Genomic DNA, 21,498 nt, shown 5'->3' with positions numbered 1-21,498 from the left:
CCTCTCAGGACATCACACCAGGAGGCAAACAACGTCAATATATCTGAATATACGCCCTATGTGATCATTAGTCACCTAGTAAAATTGATGTCTTCCAGGATTTTTCATGAGAACATCACCAATTTCACCTTTGTGATTTATATGTGTTTCACAGAGAGGTAATATCTTATTTTTTATCAAACTTCCAGCCAAAAATCCACAACCACTGTGATGGTTGCCAAATGTTAGTTTTCTCTTTTTTTCCTCACTTATTCTGTATTTATTAACTGTCCCTCTGTGTCCAGAATTGGTTCCTTCTGGTGGGTTCTTGGTCTCGCTGACTTCAAGAATGAAGCCGCAGACCCTTGCGGTGAATGTTACAGTTCTTAAAGATGGTGTGTCTGGAGTTTGTTCCTTCAGCTGTTCAAATGTGTCCAGAGTTTCTTCCTTCTGGTGGATTCGTGGTCTTGCTGACTTCAGGAGTGAAGCCACAGACCTTCGCAGTGAGAGTTACAGCTCTTAAAGGTAGTGTGGACCCAAAGAGTGAGCAGCAGCAAGATTTATTATGAAGGGAGAAAAAACAAAGCTTCCACAGCACGGAAGAGGACCCGAGCACATTGCCGCTGCTGGCTCGGGTGGCCAGCATTTATTCCCTTATTTGGCCCCACCCACATCCTGCTGATTGGTCCATTTTACTGAGTGCTGATCAGTCCATTTTATAGAGTGCTGATTGGTCCGTTTTTACAGAGTGCTGATTGGTCTGTTTTTACAGAGTGCTGATTGGTGCATTTACAAACCTTTAGACACAGAGTGCTGATTGGTGCATTTTACAAAGTGCTGATTGGTGCACTTACAAACCTTTAGCTAGACACAGAGCACTGATTGGTGCATTTACAATCCTTTAGCTAGACAGAAAAGTTCTCCAAGTCCCCACCCAACCCAGAAGCCCAGCCGGCTTCACCTTTCACCTCTTTATGGAGAAAATGTTTTCCCTTCTGTCCCATTTATTTATTTATATCAGTATGGATGAATGCATTTAAATTTTATTCAATGTGTTGTACTCTGCCATTATCTTTGTTTGATGGTTAAATTGCACCAGAATAGCCAGTGGAGCTTCTTCAAGCTGGCCTCTATGTCCTTTTGATATGTCCCCACCATCATTCTTTAAGTACACCCCACTTTTTTTGGCACAACAAGGTATTCCAGCTTCATCTTAACTTTTTCCTTGTTCATCCCCTAAAATCAGCCTCCCTGGTTCCCTTTAGTGAAGAATGGTGTGTAGAAACCAACATCAGGGTACTCAATATACTTGTTTCTATAGAGCTTTATCGCTTTTAGGACTCTCAGTGGATGCAGCTAGAAAATATGTGCACATATATGTGTACATATGTGTGTATGCATGACATATGTATGTATATATACCCATTCGTATCTAATTATATTCATATTTTAAACTTGAGTTCACACCATTTCTTAACATTTCAGTTTAACCCCTTAGGGTTCTTTGTAGTCTTTTCTGTTTCTACATTTGTAAATGCTCTTTTTGATAGTAAGAAGTCTGTCTGCCCTTATATTCAATATTTCTGATTCTCACCCTTCTTCACATATACTTGACCTCCCAACCTTACTGGCTGCCTTTTTAGCCTCACTTCTACGTCTGTGGCCCTCATCCATAATACCACCTACTTGACCCTACTATCTCCTCAACCTCTGGTGCCACTGCCACTGCCACCTAACTCTACCCATTCCACTTTGAAAGAAAAGGGAAGAAAAAGGCTTTATACCTTTTCTGATACTGCCCTCTCTATTCAGGATACTTTTTCCTTCTTTTGTCTTTCTTAGTCTACTCAGTGAGTTAACTCTGAAAATAGCTTTAGGGTTACCTCTTCTGTGCAGTCTTTACCTCTTTTCCAACCTCCAACTCCAAGGAGACTTAGCTAATACCTCCTTTGTGCCTTCGGTTAAGGACAAGGGCTACATTTTATTTGTCTTTATATCCTTAGTACCTTATTTTATTATACTTTAAGTTCTAGGGTACATGTGCACAACGTTTGTTACATATGTATACATGTGCCATGTTGGTGTGCTGCACCCATTAACTCGTCATTTGCATTAGGTATATCACCTAATGTTATCCCTCCCCCCTGCCCCCACCCTACAACAGGCCCTGGTGTGTGATGTTCCCCTTCCTGTGTCCAAGTGTTCTCATTGTTCAATTCCCACCTATGAGTGAGAACATGTGGTGTTTGGATTTTTATCCTTATGGTACTTTGCTGAGAATGATGCAAACATCCATGTCCCTACAAAGATCCATGTCCCTACAAAGGACATGAATTCATCCATGTCCCTACAAAGGACATGAACTCATCCATGTCCCTACAAAGGACATGAACTCATCCTTTTTTATGGCTGCATAGTATTCCATGGTGTATATGTACCACATTTTCTTAATCCAGTCTATCGTTGATGGACATTTGGGTTGATTCCAAGTCTTTGCTATTGTGAATAGTGCTGCAATAAACATACGTGGGCATGTGTCTTTATAGCAGTATGATTTTTAATCCTTTGGGTATATACCCAGTAATGGGATGGCTGGGTCAAATGGTATTTCTAGTTCTAGATCCCTGAAGAATTGCCACACTATCTTCCACAATGGTTGAACTAGTTTACAGTCCCATCAACAATGTAAAAGTGTTCCTATTTCTCCACATCCTCTCCAGCACCTGTTATTTCCTGACTTTTTAATGATCCCAATTCTAACTGGTGTGAGATGGTATCTCATTGTGGTTTTGATTTGCATTTCTCTGATGGCCAGTGATGACGAGCATTTTTTTCATGTGTTTGTTGGCTGCATAAATGTCTTCTTTTGAGAAGTATGTGTTCATATGCTTTGCCCACTTTGTGATGGGGTTGTTTTTTTCTTGTAAATTTGTTTGAGTTCTTTGTAGATTCTGGATATTAGCCCTTTATCAGATGAGTAGATTGCAAAAATGTTCTCCCATTCTGTAGGTTGCCTGTTCACTCTGATGGTAGTTTCTTTTGCTGTGCAGAAGCTCTTTAGTTTAATTAGATCCCATTTGTCAATTTTGGCTTTTGTTGCCATTGCTTTTGGTGTTTTAGTCATGAAGTCCTTACCTGTGCCTATGTCCTGAATAGTATTGCCTAGGTTTTCTTCTAGGGTTTTTATGGTTTTAGGTCTAACATTTAAGTCTTCAATCCATCTTGAATTAATTTTTGTATGAGGTGTAAGGAAGGGATCCAGCTTCAGCTTTCTACATATGGCTAGCCAGTTTTCCCAGCAGCATTTATTAAATAGGGAACCCTTTCCCCATTTATTGTTATTGTCAGGTTTGTCAAAGATCAGATGGTTGTAGATGTGTGGTATTATTTCTTAGGGCTCTGTTCTATTCTATTTGTCTATATATCTGTTTGGTACCAGTACCATGCTGTTTTGGTTACTGTAGCCTTGTAATATAGTTCAAAGTCAGGTAGCATGATGCCTCCAGCTTTGTTCTTTTGGCTTAGGATTGTATTGGCAATGCAGGCTCTTTTTTGGTTCCATATGAACTTTAATTCTGTGAAGAAAGTCATTGGTAGCTTGATGAGGGAGGATGGCATTGAATCTATAAATTACCTTGGGCAGTATGGCCATTTTCACAATACTGATTCTTCATATCCATGAGCATGGAATGTTCTTCCATTTGTTTGTGTCCTCTTTTATTTCATTGAGCAGTGGTTTGTAGTTCTCCTTGAAGAGGTCCTTTACGTCCCTTGTAAGTTGGATTCTTAGGTATTTTATTCTGTTTGAAGCAATTGTGAATGGGAGTTCACTCATGATTTTGCTCTCTGTCTGTTATTGGTGTATAAGAATGCTTGTGATTTTTGCACATTGATTTTGTATCCTGAGACTGCTGAAGTTGCTTACCAGCTTAAGGAGATTTTGGGCTGAGACAATGGGGTTTTCTAAATATGCAATTATGTCATCTGCAAACAGGGACAATTTGACTTCCTCTTTTCCTAATTGAATATCCTTTATTTCTTTCTCCTGCCTGATTGCCCTGGCCAGAACTTCCAACACTATGTTGAATAGGAGTGATGACAGAGGGCATCCCTGTCTGGTGCCAGTTTTCAAAGGGAATACTTCAGTTTTTGCCCATTCAGTATGATATTGGCTGTGGGTTTTTCATAGATAGCTCTTATTATTTTGAGATACGTCCCATCAATACCTAATTTATTGAGAGTTTTTAGCATGAAGCGTTGTTGAATTTTGTCAAAGGCCTTTTCTGCATCTATTGAGATAATCATGTGATTTTTGTCTTTGGTTCTGTTTATATGCTGGATTACATTTATTGATTTGCATATGTTGAACCAGCCTTGCAGGGATGTTCAAAAGTATCTCTAAAACATATTGTTTGGTTAAAAAGGAGAAAGAAAATAATATTGACAGTACAATAAAAGTTAAAGTATGATATACATAAAACCATACTGCATAGTTTTTGTGAAGATAATTTTTAGGTTTCTATAATGTTACATATTAGATATGTCTGTGTGGAATTATACATCTTGAAAAAAGAACTGGAAAGATACACATTAAATTGGTGCTAGTGGATAACAGAGGAGCTAGGAATGTGTCGATATTTGAGTGTCAGGAGAGACTTAGCGTTTGCTAAGACCATTGGAAAAGCACAGTATTAGGGTGGAAGTGACCCAATTTTCCAGGTTCTGTCTGTCATGGCTTCCCTTGGCTAGGAAAGGAAAATTCCTGACCCCTTGTGCTTCCTGGGTGAGGCGATGCCTCGCCCTGCTTCAGCTCACACTCGGTGGGGTGGGCTGCACCCACTGTCTGACAAGCCCCAGTGAGATGAACCTGGTACCTCAGTTGGAAATGCAGAAATCACCCGTCTTCTGCTTTGCTCACACTGGGAGCTGTAGACTGGATCTGTTCCTATTTGGCCATCCTTACTTTATTTTTTTATAAATATTAGAAACTAAGTAAAGGTTTTATAAATGAATAACTAGTGAATGAAAAGTCCTCCACAATGGCATGATGATTAAGACTTTATACAAATCTCAATTTATGAGATTTGGGTGGAGAGACAAAGCCTAACCATATCACTGCTGCACAGGAAAAAAACCCAAAAGCAATGGTACATAGTAGGTGCATGTTTACTTTACTTCCTGTGTATTGTCTCCAGTCTATGTTAGAGAGTATTTACAGCTTCATTAAATTTAAAATATATTCTTAATTTTAAAGAATGTTGTATTAATGGAGCAAAGAAAAAAATATGGTTTCAAATAGATTAACACTCACTGTCAACATTAACCCAAAGATAATAGAGAGTGTATTTAAAAATATAATAATGACTAAGAATGAAAGGAGAACGTTTACAATTGTTTTTAGGCTGTAGGGTATTCCTAAGATAAATAAGTGTAAATAAACATATAAATAAATGTTTGTTATCATTGTTTTTTCTTGCTCAAACACAAGTTTTGTTCTCCCCTAACTACTTCTTCCTGTGCCTTTTCATCATAGGCATAACAGCCATTATGATTCACTGTATAAATTTTCAAATATGCTGCATTAAAATAAAGTTCACTCTGCTACTCTCTAAATACACTTCTCATTAAATCCAAGGAAACAGAGTTAAAAGAGCAATAAGAAAATATTTTAAAATAATTGGAATAGATACCTTCACAAAATTAATGGGGGAAGTTGTATTTATGAAAAAAATAACAGAAGACTATGAAGCAAGAAGAAATAACAATCATGAAAGTCATTAAATATTTAGGAAATGACAACATAATTTTTCAATATTTAAGGTAATTTGTAATTAAATAAAACTGAACAGTGAATTTGTAAATTGAAATTTATAATATATAAATATATAAATGTGTGTGTATGTGTATTATATACATATGGAATTATTGAATTCTTCTAGAATGCAAAATAGAGAATTTTTAAAAATGAGAAGTTGAAAGTTTGAGCAACATGAGAGCTAAATTCCTGATTTTCAACATTCAATATGAACAAGTTTCAGAAAGATGAGGACATATAATGAACAACATGTTAAAGGAAATAATGGTAACAATTTCCTAGAACTGAAAAAAAAGTTACAAGGTATTTGACAGAAGTAATCTATTGAGCACCTAGTAGAAAAGATAGATTTAAAAATGAGTATATTTAAAAACAGCAAGTCTGAAAAGGAATCCTAGCTCTTAAAAGAATGGAAGAGAAGGGGCAGATTAATTATGAAAGAATTAAAATCAATTTGGTATCATATTTCTTATCAGGAATGGTGGATGGATAAAAGACTAGAGGAAAACATCTTTAAATGCTGAGGGCAAATAATTTTGAATTAAAATTTTATATCTTACCCCCTATTATTCAATAGTGAAGGCAAAATAAAGACATTTTCAGATGAAGAAGGACCTGTTCTTTCAATAACGGAAATAATTTTTAGAAGAAGGTATAAGAGTAGTAAACTGTGAACCTAGCAATAGTGTCACCCCCAGTCACCTAGCACTTTAACACACCTATTTCCTGTTTAATCTTTTCTTTTTCTGTACTGTGTATCACAGTCTAAAATAAAACATTATTTGTTTATTATTTATAGTTGGCAAATGTCCAATGGAATACATGCATTCAGAGAGCAGAACTCCTTGTCTGTTTATTGATTGGTGTATCTTAGATACCTGGAACAGCATCTGACACATGTAAATACAGTAGTCCCCCCTTGTTCATAAGGATATGATTCAGTAGCCCCAATGGGTGCTTTAAACCACAGATAGTCCTGAACTTTATACAGGCTATGTTATTTTCTCTCAATAGATAGATGATAGATAGATGATAGATAGATAGATAGATAGATAGATAGATAGATAGATAGATAGATTAATTTGTAAATTAGACACAGAAAGAGATTGATAACAATAACTAAAAATAGAATAGAACAATTATAATAATATACTGTCATAAAAGTTATGTGAATGTGCTGTCTCTCTCAAAATAATTTACTGTACTATACTTACTTATTTTTGGACCACAGTTGATCTCAGGTAACTGACACCACAGAAAGCAAAATGCAGATAAAAAGGAATTAGTGTATAAGATGATCAACTGTTTGTTGCATAAACTAAATAACTGAATGATACTTTAAAGTATGTGAAATGAATTTGATTCAACTATTAACAAATGTTGTCAAATGCACACTTGGAACTTTAACAGGCTTATTCAAGAAGTTGTTGGAGCCAGTAGACATTGAAGGCATAAATAATTTCAATTTAATTAATATAACAAATTGAACTGAATATATTTCACTTATTTATCTACTGCGAGACCTCGATATACATGTACTGAATACTAAAGAAACAACATTAGAAAGCAACAACAAAATGATAGACCAACCCATAAATTTTAAAACACTCAGAAATTATTTATGAGTTACAAAGTAAACCAAAACATAATCTACAAACTTTTCACAAGTGAACAATAAAATCCCTCCATATCAATTTAGAGCTAAATTTGTTTTATTTTTTAATAAATAAGAAAGGCTGAAAATACACTAAAAAAAAGGTTCTAAGATTTCGACTCAGGAAAACAGAAAAAAGAACAGCAATATAATCCAAAAGAAAACTGAAGATGGAATCCAACAATATAAAAAGAAAAGATGTTTAAATTAAAATAAAAACAATAGAATTTGCTGGGAGCGGTGGCTCACACCTGTAATTCCAGCACTTTGGGAGACCAAGGAGGGCGAATGACTTGAGGTCAGGAGTTTGAGACCAGCCTGGACAATATGGTGAAACCCCGTCTCTACTAAAAATACAAAAACCAGTTGGGCATGGTGGCACGAGCGCCTGTAGTCCCAGTTACCCAGGAGGCTGAGGCAGGAGAATCTCTTGAACCTGGGAGGCAGAGGTTACAATGAGCCGAGATCACGCCACTGCACTTCAGCCTGGGTGACAGAGTAAGAGACTCTGTCTCAAAAAAAAAAAAAATTATCAACAGCAAACACTGGTTCTTTAAGCCACCTAATAAATTTGACAACCTTTTGTAAATATGAAGAAAGAAAACCAGAAAGTAAACACTAATAGCATTAGAAGTCAGAAATAATTATGGCATATTTATAAAGGAGATATTAAAAAATCTTGTAGCACAATTCTGTTACAACTAAACTATCAGCAAACCTTGAAAAATTTCACTTCTCTAATGTTTATAAGTTGCCAATGTTGGTCCAAAACCCTCTCCAAGAAACAAGCAAAAGAAAAAACAAACAACAACATAAAATATTTAAATAGGAAAATAACCTTAGAAGAAAAAAAATGGTAGTCAGATGGCTACCAAACTCATCCATGCAAGAATCCAATTTTTTTCTTGTACAAATTAACCTAAAGACTAGTAAAATGTGGAAAATTACGAACATCTTCCCTTTGTATTAAAACTAGATACGAAGAGCAGAAGAAAAGTTATAGAGCAATGTCCCTGATAGATAAAAAAGTCTAAGAAAATATAAAATCAAATCCAGTTTTTTAAGGAAATCATTAAATGCATATATGATTTCTGCTAAGGATACAAGGATGTTCAAAAGTATCTCTAAAACATATTGTTTGGTTAAAAAGGAGAAAGAAAATAATATTGACAGTATAATAAAAGTTAAGGTATGATATACATAAAACAGTACTGCATAGTTTTTGTGAAGATAATTTTTAGGTTTCTATAATGTTACATATTAGATACGTCTGTGTGGAATTATACTTCTTGAAAAAAGAACTGGAAAGATACACATTAAATTGGTGCTAGTGGATAACAGAGGAGCTAGGAACGTGTCAATATTTGAGTGTCAGGAGAGACTATAACTTTATCTTAAAGTTACATTTTTTAAATTTGTATTTTTTTTTACTATTGTTTGTTTGAAGACAACTGTATTACTAAGATTTTATGTGACTTTTAAGCCAAATCAACCACCACAATAATTTACTGCTAACATTCATAGTTAAACAGTGATGATCCCAGATATTTGAAGTTTCTTTGGATACACCTCAAAGGTTGTTTTAATGGTGTTAAAATATTTTTTCAATCTCTTTCCATTCATCCAAGAAACATTTATTAAGGAACATAGCTGAGTAATTTGGAATTCAAAACTGATTGCTCCCTTTGAGAAGATTTTTTTTTGGGGGGGTCTAGTTGGGAAAATAATTCAACCAACAAGTACCAGATTGAGGAACAGATCCTAGGTGAGAGGTATTCATTGATTTCTGCGGGAGTATACACACAGAGAATGTTACCCCATGTCCTGGTCATGATTCAGGGATTTACCGTATCCTGTAGAAATGACAAGAATAAGAAAAGTCTTTGGGATTTGAGGGAAATATACATTTATGTCTACGTGTGTGTACATTTATGTATATATGTAGTACAGAGAGGAAATCTGAGATCTTATAATTTTTCTGTAAAGTACATGGCCTCTGGCACCTCATTAGCTCTGATAACTTCAGATTCTTCATCTACAAAAAGAAAGAAATATACTAATTGTTCTCTAAAGATCATTTTGTCATGCCTTTAAGAACGGCAAAAAAAAAAAAAAGATTGGAGAATATGTTTATTTTTTGTTCTGAAATATCTCCACAACAAAGAGCATATATCTACCTAACTTGTATTATGGGTATCATATGCCTGCAACCTTGGAAGGTGACTTTTATCTTCTATTTTTCCAGAAATTGAGAAAGAAAGTTGTGGTGATCCTGGTACACCATTATATGGAATTAGAGAAGGCGATGGATTTTCTAATCGTGATGTTTTAAGGTTTGAATGCCAGTTTGGGTTTGAATTAATTGGAGAGAAATCCATTGTTTGTCAAGAGAATAACCAATGGTCTGCAAACATACCCATCTGTATCTGTGAGTACCAAATGCTTTGCTTCCAGACAGCATATGTTACCCTGTCCTTGCATATAATTACTTTTGTAATTAATTGCAAAGAGCTGCAACCGTGTAATTATTTTTGGATGAGTAGCACTTTGTGATACTATCTTTAACAAGTGTGCTTATGCCAAATTATAAATTTTATTACAGATTTAAATAAAGTTAACATAGTTCACTTGGTAATGGCAAAATATATATTACATGTGTTCTTACAACATTTTATTTCATGGCATTTTATACTTTCTTTTTTTTTTTTTTTTTTTTGAGACAGAGTCTCACTCTGTCACCCAGGCTGGAGTGCAGTGGCGCGATCTCGGCTCACTGCAAGCTCCGCCTCCCGGGTTCACGCCATTCTCCTGCCTCAGCCTCCCAAGTAGCTGGGACTACAGGCAGCCGCCACTACGCCCGGCTAATTTTTTGTATTTTTTAGTAGAGACGAGGTTTCACTGTGTTAGCCAGGATGGTCTCGATCTCCTGACCTCGTGATTCGCCCGCCTCGGCCTCCCAAAGTGCTGGGATTACAGGCGTGAGCCACCGCGCCCGGCCTGGCATTTTATACTTTCTAGATAGCATACTTCTTATGGAAATTATACATCTGAGTGAATTCTAATAGACTCATTTATTTTAATAAGATAGTATATGTTTATCTGCAATAAAAAACATTAAAATATTTAAAGTTTATATTGTATGTATAATGCACTAACTTATTTTTGCTTGTAGATGTTAACACTAATGCATGAGGTGCCATTTTTTTATATTGCATAGAATACAATTCATTAACATTAATGGTATACAATATGCTTGGATTAAAATAATGTATTCAAATACGTTAAGATATTGCAGTTTAACTACAGCAAAAGTATAATTTGTATTGGCTATTCACGCACTCGGTGTGCTCAATTAAATGCTGTCTTCAATATGTTAAAATGAAGTGGATATTTTTAGAATCTGGCAGAAATTTCCCTAATAACAATATATTGTGTTTGCTCTTCAGGAAGTCTAGAAGAGGAAAAGCGCATACGTCCCCTTCACAGTCCCCTTTTGTTTTAGTTCTTATCTTTAACCAAGATTACTTGGTGAAGTTCTTGTAAGAGAAGAAAATATATTAGGAGGATCGGATTTGATTTACTAAAGCTTAGTAATACTTCAAAATACTTTTGTTGAAAATTCTTAATTCTAAGTGTTCTTCTAGGAGGACAACGTTGGCTTAATACTGGAGAATCCGTTAGTGTAATATATCACATCAAAAATAAAAATATTTTAAGAGCATTTTAATAGATTCCAAAATGCATTTAGTGAAAATAGATTCCAAAATGCATTTAGTGAAAATTTTGCTAACTAAAACCAATTTTTAAAACATTCTTGAATACTAGAAAACATTTTTTACTATTTTAAAATTAAGTCTAATATCCTGATATATGATAAAAATGTAGCGATTAATAATGTTGTATATCCCAGTAATAACTAACTTGGAAATACATTTAAAAGAGAATACATTTGGAAAATACAATTATAAAATACATATAAATAATCCTCACATATTTCAAATAACTCATACAAAAAATTATAAAACTTTACAAGAAAATAAAATTTTATGAGAACGAAATACAGATAGAAGCCATGTTCCTGAATGATAAATCAATATATCAAATATATGAGTTATACAGAAATTGCTTTGCAATTTTAGTCAAAATTCTAACGTAGTTTTTCTGGGAAGTTGATGTACTGTATTGACATATAGCTAAGTAAAAAACAGGCAGGAGTAGATACAAGAATTTTGTAAAAGCAAAGTGCTTCTGTGGGTGCTAAAGTATCGTATTAAGTTATGAGTGTGGTACTAACAAATTGTAAAGGCAAGTTACCTAAAAACCGCATCTTATATAATTAAGAATTTAAAGTATGATATAAGCATCTATCTATCTGATAAGGGCCATTAAAGTGTGTCTTTGGTTAGCTCTTGCTCCAAGTGGAGATCATTTAGATCAGGAGATGGCAAACAGATTGTGGGCCAAATCCATCCTTCTTTCCGTGTATTTTTAAGTACAGTTTTATTGGAACATAACCAAACACTTTTATTTACTGATTGTGCATGGCTGCCTTCCAGCTACAATTGCAGAATTAAATAGTTGCAAAGGAGATCGTATGGTTTGCAAAGCCAAAGCATTTATTACCTACTCCTTTTCAGAAAAAGATTTCCGACCCTTAATTTAGATCAGGAGTTATAGGATCAAATTATTCCAGGATGCAGGCAGGAAAGAGTGTGAAGAGGGAATAGGAGTAAGTATGTGTGCACCCATTTTGGAAGTGGTAGGAAACTAGGGTGCCTTAACTTTTCAAGATAAGCTAGAATAAAAGATGTTTTCCCCTTAAATATGAAATATGATGATTTTTCAATGTGATTTCAAATTTTTATGGGGGCAGAAGAAAAAAAAATCAAGCCAAACACGTCTGCAATCTGAATTCAATCCAATGACTGTCAGTTTGCAAGCTTTAGTTCAACTCATAAAATTATGCAGAAAATAAATAGATTCAAAGTACAAAATATTTTTGAATGATAAAATGATAAAAGTTATAAAGAGAGATATATCTGTTGGTAGATGCAGTTATACCTATGGTTTTATATTTGTGTAGATAGAGAAATAGATATTAGTGTAATGTCTGAATGTTAATAAAACATATGACGCTAAAAGATTGTAAGAAATGCAAACAATTATTTTAATATTCAAATTAAAACAATTTATGCCAAAATACTAAAATAACAAAATAATGAGGAAGTTTTATGCATATTCTATACTAAGAGATCATAATCTTAAATGATTAGTTTATGAGCAGATAATTTTTTAAAAGAAAATAAAAATGTCTAACAAAAGTAAGAAATCTTCAACTTCTCCAGTAGAAATGCGAGTTAAGACAATGAGTTACCACTTTTCTTATCAATAGAGGAAAAGGAAAATAATCACAATATTTTATACTGATACGGGTGTTGTATTCTCTGATATTTCTGTTATTTTTCAATAACGTCAAAATAACTTTTTAAATCAGAAATTTAGCAAAATGTTTTGAGGCTTAAATTCATATCCTTTGTCATACTAAGTGCTTTTTTTGAAAATGTATACCAAGGAAATAATGAACAAAAAAGTTTTCTTCAAGAGTAGAGTCAGTGTTATTTATATTGCAAAAATTTTAAAATACAATTTTAAATGTCAAACACTAGAAGAACAGTTCGATTAATGTTTATATATCCATATAAATTAATGGAGTGAGAGTTGTAACTAATAAGTATAAATTTTGCTTAAAAACTCAACTTGAAAAACTCACATATTAAATATAAGGAAAACATAATTTAGTACAAAATGTAGGGAATTCAGTTTTTTAAAAAATATGTAATAAAAGGCCAGGCATGGTAGCTCACGCCTGTAATCCCATTACTTTGGGAGGCCGAGGCAGGTGGATCATTTGAGGTCAGGCGTTCGAGATCAACCTGACCAATATGGCAAAACCCCATCTCTACTAAAAATAAAAAATTAGCTGGGCGTAGTGGGCGTGCCTGTATTCCCAGCTACTCCGGAAGCTGAGGTGGGAGAATAGCTTGAACCCGGAAGGTGGAAGTTGCAGTGAGCCTAGATGGTGCCACTGCACTCCAGCCTGGGCAACAAAATGAGACTCCGTCTCAGAAAAAAAAAAAAAAAAAAAAAAAAAAGTAATGAAAACTTTGGAAGATAATATATCAATACTTAAACTTTGATTTCCTTTGAGTAGTATGTCATTTTCTTTTCTGTTTCTTTATTTTTCCTCTGCTTTCTAAATGTTCTATGTGAACTTTCAAATCAGATGTTTTTAAAAGTTAAACTGGAGGAGAAAGACTTCATTTTGGTGTGATGCAAGAGCTCTCATTTAGCTGTTCTTAAGGTTTTAGCCACTAATGGCTGTTATAGAAGTTAATTTATCTCCTTATTTGTGTAGTAAACTATTGGAGCATCCATTGCCACCATAGAAATGGAACTCACACATTGATAACCACCACCCTGAGTGTTTTCTGAGCTACTGGATTCTTGTTCTGTTAATATCCACATAATATTTGTTGTCTTCAATCATTTCAAGAATCTTATTTCTTTCTATAGGAACTTCTGTATATTTTTTCACTTTTTAAACACTGAAATGAACACTTTACACAGTCTAACATAAACAAGATATGTGTCAAAAAATTGCTATTATTCCAGTTATATTTTTGTGCATTATTTAAGGGTAGAGCCTTAAGTTTACCCAAAGTACTAGTTGCCTTTTTCAATATGTAAAAGTGGTAACCTTTTTGTTCTGTTTTATAATTTACATAATTTAATATTGTCTTATACTGCGAATTGATTATCATAATTGTAGAATATGACAAAATAAGGTGAAATATTATTTTTGAATATTTATTGTATTTCATAATCTTCCTATTTCACCAGTTCCCTGCCTGTCTAACTTTACTGCACCAATGGGAACAGTTCTTTCTCCTGATTACCCAGAAGGGTATGGAAATAATTTAAATTGCATCTGGACGATAATCTCTGATCCAGGGAGCCGGATACATCTTTCTTTCAATGACTTTGACTTGGAATCCCAGTTTGATTTCCTTGCTGTTAAAGATGGTGACTCTCCAGATTCCCCAATTCTTGGAACATTTACTGGGGCTGAGGTGCCTTCCCATCTTACTAGTAATAGTCACATACTGCGATTGGAATTTCAGGCTGACCACTCAATGTCAGGACGTGGCTTTAACATCACTTACAACAGTAAGTTTCTGTTTCTGGTTTTTTCCCATATAATATATTTCTATAAATTTGAGTTGAAAAGTGATCACGTACATTGGTTCTCTTGTTTCCTAGTTAATAAAATTTGTAAAAGCTGTAAATCTCATTGAGCCAAGGATGGTCATTTCCTCCTTCATTTCCAATCACATTTTACTCCCTATTATTATTAATACATTTCCTTTTTTGAGAGGCCCAATATCAAGGAAATATGTTTCAAATATTGTTATTATATAAGCCAATATATTTATAATTGTTATATCAGCCAACATATTTATATCTTAGCATAAACTCAAACCTATTATAGATCACATACTTTGTTATTTGTATGCAACATAAAAGAGAAATAGAGCTTCCCTTAAAGATATTCTTGCACCAATAGATATTAAACAACCAATCATGGCATAGAATTAAAATTCCAAAGAAAAAATCACATGGCTACAGTAGCATCATAGAAAAGGAAATAATTAACTTTGGATCTTAGCTTTGTTTTAGTTTTTATAACTGAGCCATAGTACTCACATTAGTAAAACCACAATGGATTGCGATAAAGAATAAATTAGATGATGCATGTGAATAATTTAGCACAGAGTACATATTACTTAGTAAAAGCTTAATAAACATTAGCCATTATTGTTTAGTTGGTTTTTGAACAATTATCTTGACATCTTATGTTGTTGTGTGAGATGTTGAATATTATTTATCTGCAAAAATGTTTATAATTGTAGAAAAAAGATGAATCACATAAAAAAGAAAAAATCTTAGTGGATTAATAACACTTACATACTAATGCTTCTGTTTGCAAATATTATACCTGAAGCCATAGAATACTAGTAATTTTATTGCTTTTCCTTGAAGCTTTTACCCTGTGTCAGATATTGACCAATTGGATGAGTTAATATTTAAGTGTCACATAATAAAAGGATTTAGTTTCCAGCTCTTTCTGTTGCTTTATAAAAAGAATTTCACACTTCACTTGCACCCTCACCTATTCAATGTTAAGCTTTGGCAGGTAGTAACAAAGTATAGTTGTATTTTCAAAGTGATACTAGTGGTGAATAGTGTCGCTGTAAATTTTTAACATGTAATTGCATATTATTAAAGTTAAATTAGTGGTGACATGTGTCATAGAAACTTGTATAAAATGGCTGGTTTGAGAATTTTTAAAAAATATTTCATGTACATGTCTAAAGATAGACAGGTATATGCATCTATCGATCTACAATTTTTATTTTGTCTTAAATGCATAATATTTTTAACTTTAATGTTGATAGTTTTTCAGGGTATTACGGAAATAGGTCTCCCTTTTCCTGGTTCTGTTCTATAGTAAATAATTTTATTGATAATGTGCAAATTATTTTGTTTAATGCTTACTAATGAGATTCGTTTTTTCTGAAAAAATATCTACGAGGTACTCTATATTACAGTTACACTGCTTAATCAAAATTGAGTTTTTAATATTACAAATTAAAATAATAATTAGAAATATGTATACATATAAAACATATTTTATGTATTCTAAAACGTACCTGAATATTATTTTGCACTGTTTCATTTAAAATAAGGAGAACAGATAGTAAAATTATACAATTTATAACCAGCATCAAAGTGATGATTAGTGAGAAAATTTAAAATAACTGCATGTACTAATGCAGTGTGAATATAATAATAAGTTATAAGCGTCTCATAAAATATATTTTACACATGTAGACTTTGCTACTTTAAATATTCTTCCATTTATATTGTAATACATTAAAATTTTATAATACACAATTGGTCACTCAGATGAATACAGAGAAAAATTTGGATTGTTTATGTAATCTATAATCTATGAAAAATTCAAATAAACACATTTTTATTATACTCCTGCTATTTGCTGTAACTTGGCTAAATATAAACTGTGAGAGAAACAAGGTAGAATAAGATAGTGGCCCTGAGCTCAAGAACTCCTGTTCTCCTGAGAGACATGAGACAAATAATCCAAGATACAATAGGATGTTGAGAAGAAATTAAAAGCCGGTCCAGGGGATACATTTCAATCCTATCAAGTCCTATTTCTATGACGTTAGGCAAATTACTTAACTTTTCCTGAGTCTAACATTACTCTTTTGAATAGGTGGCAATACTTTCCTCATCAGCTATTCTAAATATTAAATGAGATAATAACATATCACAGTGCTTAGAACATGATAATTGCAAAGGAATTAACTCTCTTTTTCACAGACAGCAGAAAATAAATGTCATGGAAAATTATTTAAAAAGTTGTAACAGTTTCATACTAGATTGAGACATTTCACTTTAATTCTCACAGTGAGACTCACTCTCTCTATTTCCAGTTGGAAATAGAGAAAAATAAAGAAAAGTTTCCAAAGGAATATAGTCAATTGCTTTGCATTTTAATTAATTGAAATTCTGACCAGCTTATACTGAAAATATTTGCATAATCTTAGCTAGTCTCATGGTCTCCAGAAATAAGCAGAAATAATTCTGTTTTGAAATTTCATAATTTTAGAGTGTAATTCACATTTTAAAACATTCACATTTATTGCACATCACAGGCAAACAGGTAGGGTCAGAGAAGAACCTCCAAATTTAAAGTAAATAAATAAAAACTTGTGTAGAAATAAACACAACCTTTTTAAAACATCTCTCTCTCTCTCTCTTTCCAAAAACATAGAAGGCTCTCTCTCTGGCTAATGTTGTTTGTTTGCATATTTTTCTTTGCATATTATTCTAAAGCATTTGGACATAATGAATGCCCTGATCCTGGAATACCAATCAATGCACGGCGGTTTGGGGACAACTTTCAATTAGGAAGTTCAATTTCAGTTATTTGTGAAGAAGGATTTATTAAAACCCAGGGAACAGAAACAATTACATGTATTCTTATGGATGGAAAAGTAATGTGGAGTGGACCAATTCCAAAATGTGGAGGTAAGTGTAGTAGTGAGTGAGAAATAGAACCTCATCATCATTATGTACAAGAAACCACAACAGGAAACACATTATCCTACCAGGACTGTCATAAGCATTATCTTAAAACATTTCTTGATATTCAATATTAAACATATCTTGTTAAGGAAATTACACTTATAATTTTTCATGTTGAAATAAATTTTTAGAAACCTTTTAGAAGCTTCCTTTTAAAAAAAGCTCTTATTAAAAGATAAAGATTAATGAATGGTAAATATTGGTCACATGTGTAAACTCTCTTTAGTATACTTCCTAGTTATAGTTTAATACACTTTATAGTTTCCATTCATTTTTTTTCTTGGTATGTTAGCTATTCATGGTACACACTAATTTTAAAAAATGTGTTAATAATGGTCAATTATAATAAATACATTTAAGCTAAAACAGCCATTTATTTAAAATATATGATTTCTGAAGGCATCATTTGCTAATTTTTTTCAGTTTTTATTTTCCAATTAAATATAGTCAACAAGGTTCACGGCATATATATGTGTGTGTGTGTGTGTGTGTGTGTGTGTGTGTGATATATGTATGATCTTTGGAATTATTATTATTTTTAAACCGATTCTCACTCTGTTGCCCAGACTGGAGTGCAATGGTGCAGTCTCAACTCACTGCAACCTCTGCCTCCCAGGTTCCAGCAATTCTCCTACCTCAGCCTCCCTAGTATCTGGGATTACAGGTGCATGCCACTGTGCCCAGCTAATTTTTTGTATTTTTAGTAGAGACACAGTTTTTCCATGTTGGCCAGGCTGGTCTCAAACTCTTGATATCAAGTGATGTGTCTGCCTCGGCCTCCCAAAGTGCTGGGATTACAGGCATGAGCCACTGATCTTGGTCTATTTTTGTATATATACACTCATATAAAATCTCAAATTATGTTGGTAAGAAGGAAAGATGATCACAATTAAAAATAAAACATCAATTATATAGTATATAAATTTAGAATCTACTGAAATGAGGGGCCTTTATTTAGATTTGTCACAGAAGGAATTAACATTCTAAATTTTAATTTATCCTTCCACTATAGTATCTAATAATACATATCTATTTTATTATAAGATATAAATGGGCTGGGCACAGTGGCTCATGCCTGTAATCCCAGCACTTTAGGAGGCCAAGGCGGGCAGATCATGAGATCAGGAGATTGAGACCATTCTGGCCAACATGATGAAACCCCATCTCTACTAAAATAAATAATAATAATAATAAAATTAGCCGGGTGTGGTGGCACATGCCTGTAGTCCCAGCTACTCAGGAGGCTGAGGCAGGGGAATCGCTTGAACCTGGGAGGCAAAGGTTGCAGTGAGCCGAGATCACGCCACTGCACTCCAGCCTGGTGATAGAGCAAGACTCTGTCTTAAAAAAAAAAGAAAAAGGAAAAAATATACAAATGAACTTTTACTAAGAAATAGATGAACTGTAACTGTATAACACCTTTAGTAGATTGTCATATAATAATTGATTATTTTAAAAGCAGTTTCTTTTTCTTATTTTCCAAGTTTTTCCTCTTACCTGTCTCCAAACTGACTAGCTGATAAATTGAGAATATTTAATATGTAATTTTCCAAAGTACAACAAATTTAATTGAAGCATTACCTATATATTGATGACTTTCATTGGATTGAACATTTTCATAATATCTCATAAGGAAGTAATCCCAGACCATGTAATTATGTTTTCCTAGTGGCCCCTTCAATTAATGCTTTCCTTCTTTTTACTACTAACTGCTTTCTCATTAGTAGTATCAGGGGGGCAGAACTAGATGACTTTAGTGTTCTTTTTCAAACTTCAAATTGTATGGGTTCAGCAGGGGCTACTCTGTCAATAATTATGACTATGATGGTATTTTAAAAACATAGTGGAGTTACACAATAATGGACTAAAGTAAAAAGGGAAAATGGATAATATGGATAGTAATACTTCATTTTTCCACCATTCTTTTTGCCGGAGCCCATTCATTCTTTTAACATAGTTTTTGATCCGGCCTTGGGGAACCAGCAAGAAAAATCTACATTAGTATTTTTGTTTGTTTGTTTGATTTGAGATGGAGTTTTGCTTTTGTCGCCCAGGCTGGAGAGCAGTGGCACCATCTCTGCTCACTGCAACCTCCGCTGCCTGGGTTCAAGAGATTCTTGTGCCTCAGCATCCTGAGTAGCTGGGACTATAGGTGCACATCACCATGCCCGTCTAATTTTTTTGTATTCTTAGTAGAAACTGGATTTCACCATGTTGGCCAGGCTGGTCTTAAACTCCTGACCTCAGGTCATCCGCCTGCCTCGGCCTCCCAAAGTGCTGAGATTACAGGCATGAGCCACCGCGCCCTGCGGCCACACATTAGTATTTGAAGGAATAGTAGGAAATGGGAGAAAAGTGTGTTTCAGGCAAAAGGAATAGAGCCAGTTCAGTGTGACTGCAGGGGAGGACACAGTGAGTTGGATCTGATGAATGACTAGAGAAGTCCAGCGCATTAGACCCTTTTTAAATAATGCTAAGTAGCTCCAAAGTTACCCTGTGGCTAAACAGGAGCCATTGCAGCTGGGAAATGACATTATCTGAGCCTCACCCTCCCCTGCACTGAAATTTGTTTTAAATCTCAGTCGACACATACAGAGACCACTTCTAGGTAATTTTTGAATTTTGTTGGATCCTCATTTGCCTAACTTGGGTATTGGTTTTGGGGTTGCTTGGTGCCTAGCTTCATGGTGGAGGTAAAAGTAATTAGTAATATCAATCAATAATTTAATGAATCACTACTTATTTAGAGGAATTTCAGGGAGATTTTCTACTATCTGTGAAAAACAAATGGTATTTAACTTTTAAAATTAAGTAAGGTAAAATATTCAGAACTCTAACTCGGCAAAGGCCAATAAGCCCTCCACACATCCCAAAGAGAACCCTTATGAAGTTTCTGATGGACAAGAATTGTTTTTCTCTATGTGTGAGTGAAATGACACACAGTTGGCCCACCTGCCTGTTTGTGGACCCAATAGCAAGGTGGAAACATCACTAAGGATAAGGTTGGAGTCAGGGAAGGCAGAACTGGAGTGGGCCAGAAGCAATCTTAGGGCGGCCCTTGTCAGGTTACTACTCTATCCCAAACCACCTCTGAGCGTTTCCACCCAACAAAGCAGACTGCTGTCAACTCTATAACTCAGGTGGGTTTGATTTCTTAGCCTCTAATTAAGGTTTATATTGATTTCCTTTAGTTTTGCCTAAATTCTACTTAGGTACTAACAATTAAAGCCTGAGACCAGCTGATGCCTCAGCTTATTTTTATTTTTCCTAAATTAAAAAGATAAAAAAAAAAACTTCCCCATCCCCCCACCATTCCTGAAACTTCCAGAGCCACTCTCACTTACAGAGAACTATGGTTGGGAGGCTACTCCTCCTGTCTCCTTTTTTCTCTAGACAGGCTATATTTTTACAGATAAAATTTTTCTTATTATTTATTATAGTTCATCTTTGGGGCACTATCACAGCCTCCAACATTTACAAATGTTAACAACTGTTAACATGCTTAACATTTTCGCTGAAACTTTTAAATTATCTTCGTATTAAACATTTCAAATAGAATAACTTTTTAAATGTACATGTTTGTATTTTCTGGTTAATACAACTAAATTTCTACTTCTATTTTATTTTCTTCAAAATCAAATTCATTGTTAAAAGTTATGTATGTGTATGGATTGTTGTGTATTAAAATTAGAAGGTAGAACATTTTGTTTTAATCAGAACTTACAGAACAATGGAAGTCAGTATAAAATGTTTTTGTTCGAAAACTCAGAACTTCAATTCACTTAAAGATTACCACCATCCCCAACTCCTCTCTATC

The 21,498-nt window shown here is 34.0% G+C and overlaps 1 protein-coding gene across 3 annotated transcripts in view; it reads left to right on the top strand.

Moving 5' to 3' along the window:
* CSMD3 (CUB and Sushi multiple domains 3) overlaps positions 1–21,498 on the top strand; it is a 1,218,611-nt gene that overhangs the window by 746,582 nt on the left and 450,531 nt on the right. For all 3 annotated transcript variants that reach the window (XM_055287089.2, XM_055287087.2, XM_055287086.2), the window contains 3 exons: positions 9,694–9,876; positions 14,349–14,675; positions 17,430–17,624. In XM_055287089.2, coding sequence (XP_055143064.1) covers positions 9,694–9,876; positions 14,349–14,675; positions 17,430–17,624 — 705 coding nt within the window. The remainder of the gene's footprint in view (positions 1–9,693; positions 9,877–14,348; positions 14,676–17,429; positions 17,625–21,498) is intronic.

This window comes from Symphalangus syndactylus, chromosome 7 (genome assembly GCF_028878055.3).
Source record: "Symphalangus syndactylus isolate Jambi chromosome 7, NHGRI_mSymSyn1-v2.1_pri, whole genome shotgun sequence".
Lineage (NCBI taxonomy): Eukaryota > Metazoa > Chordata > Mammalia > Primates > Hylobatidae > Symphalangus > Symphalangus syndactylus.
This window is presented reverse-complemented; position numbering and strand designations above follow the sequence as displayed.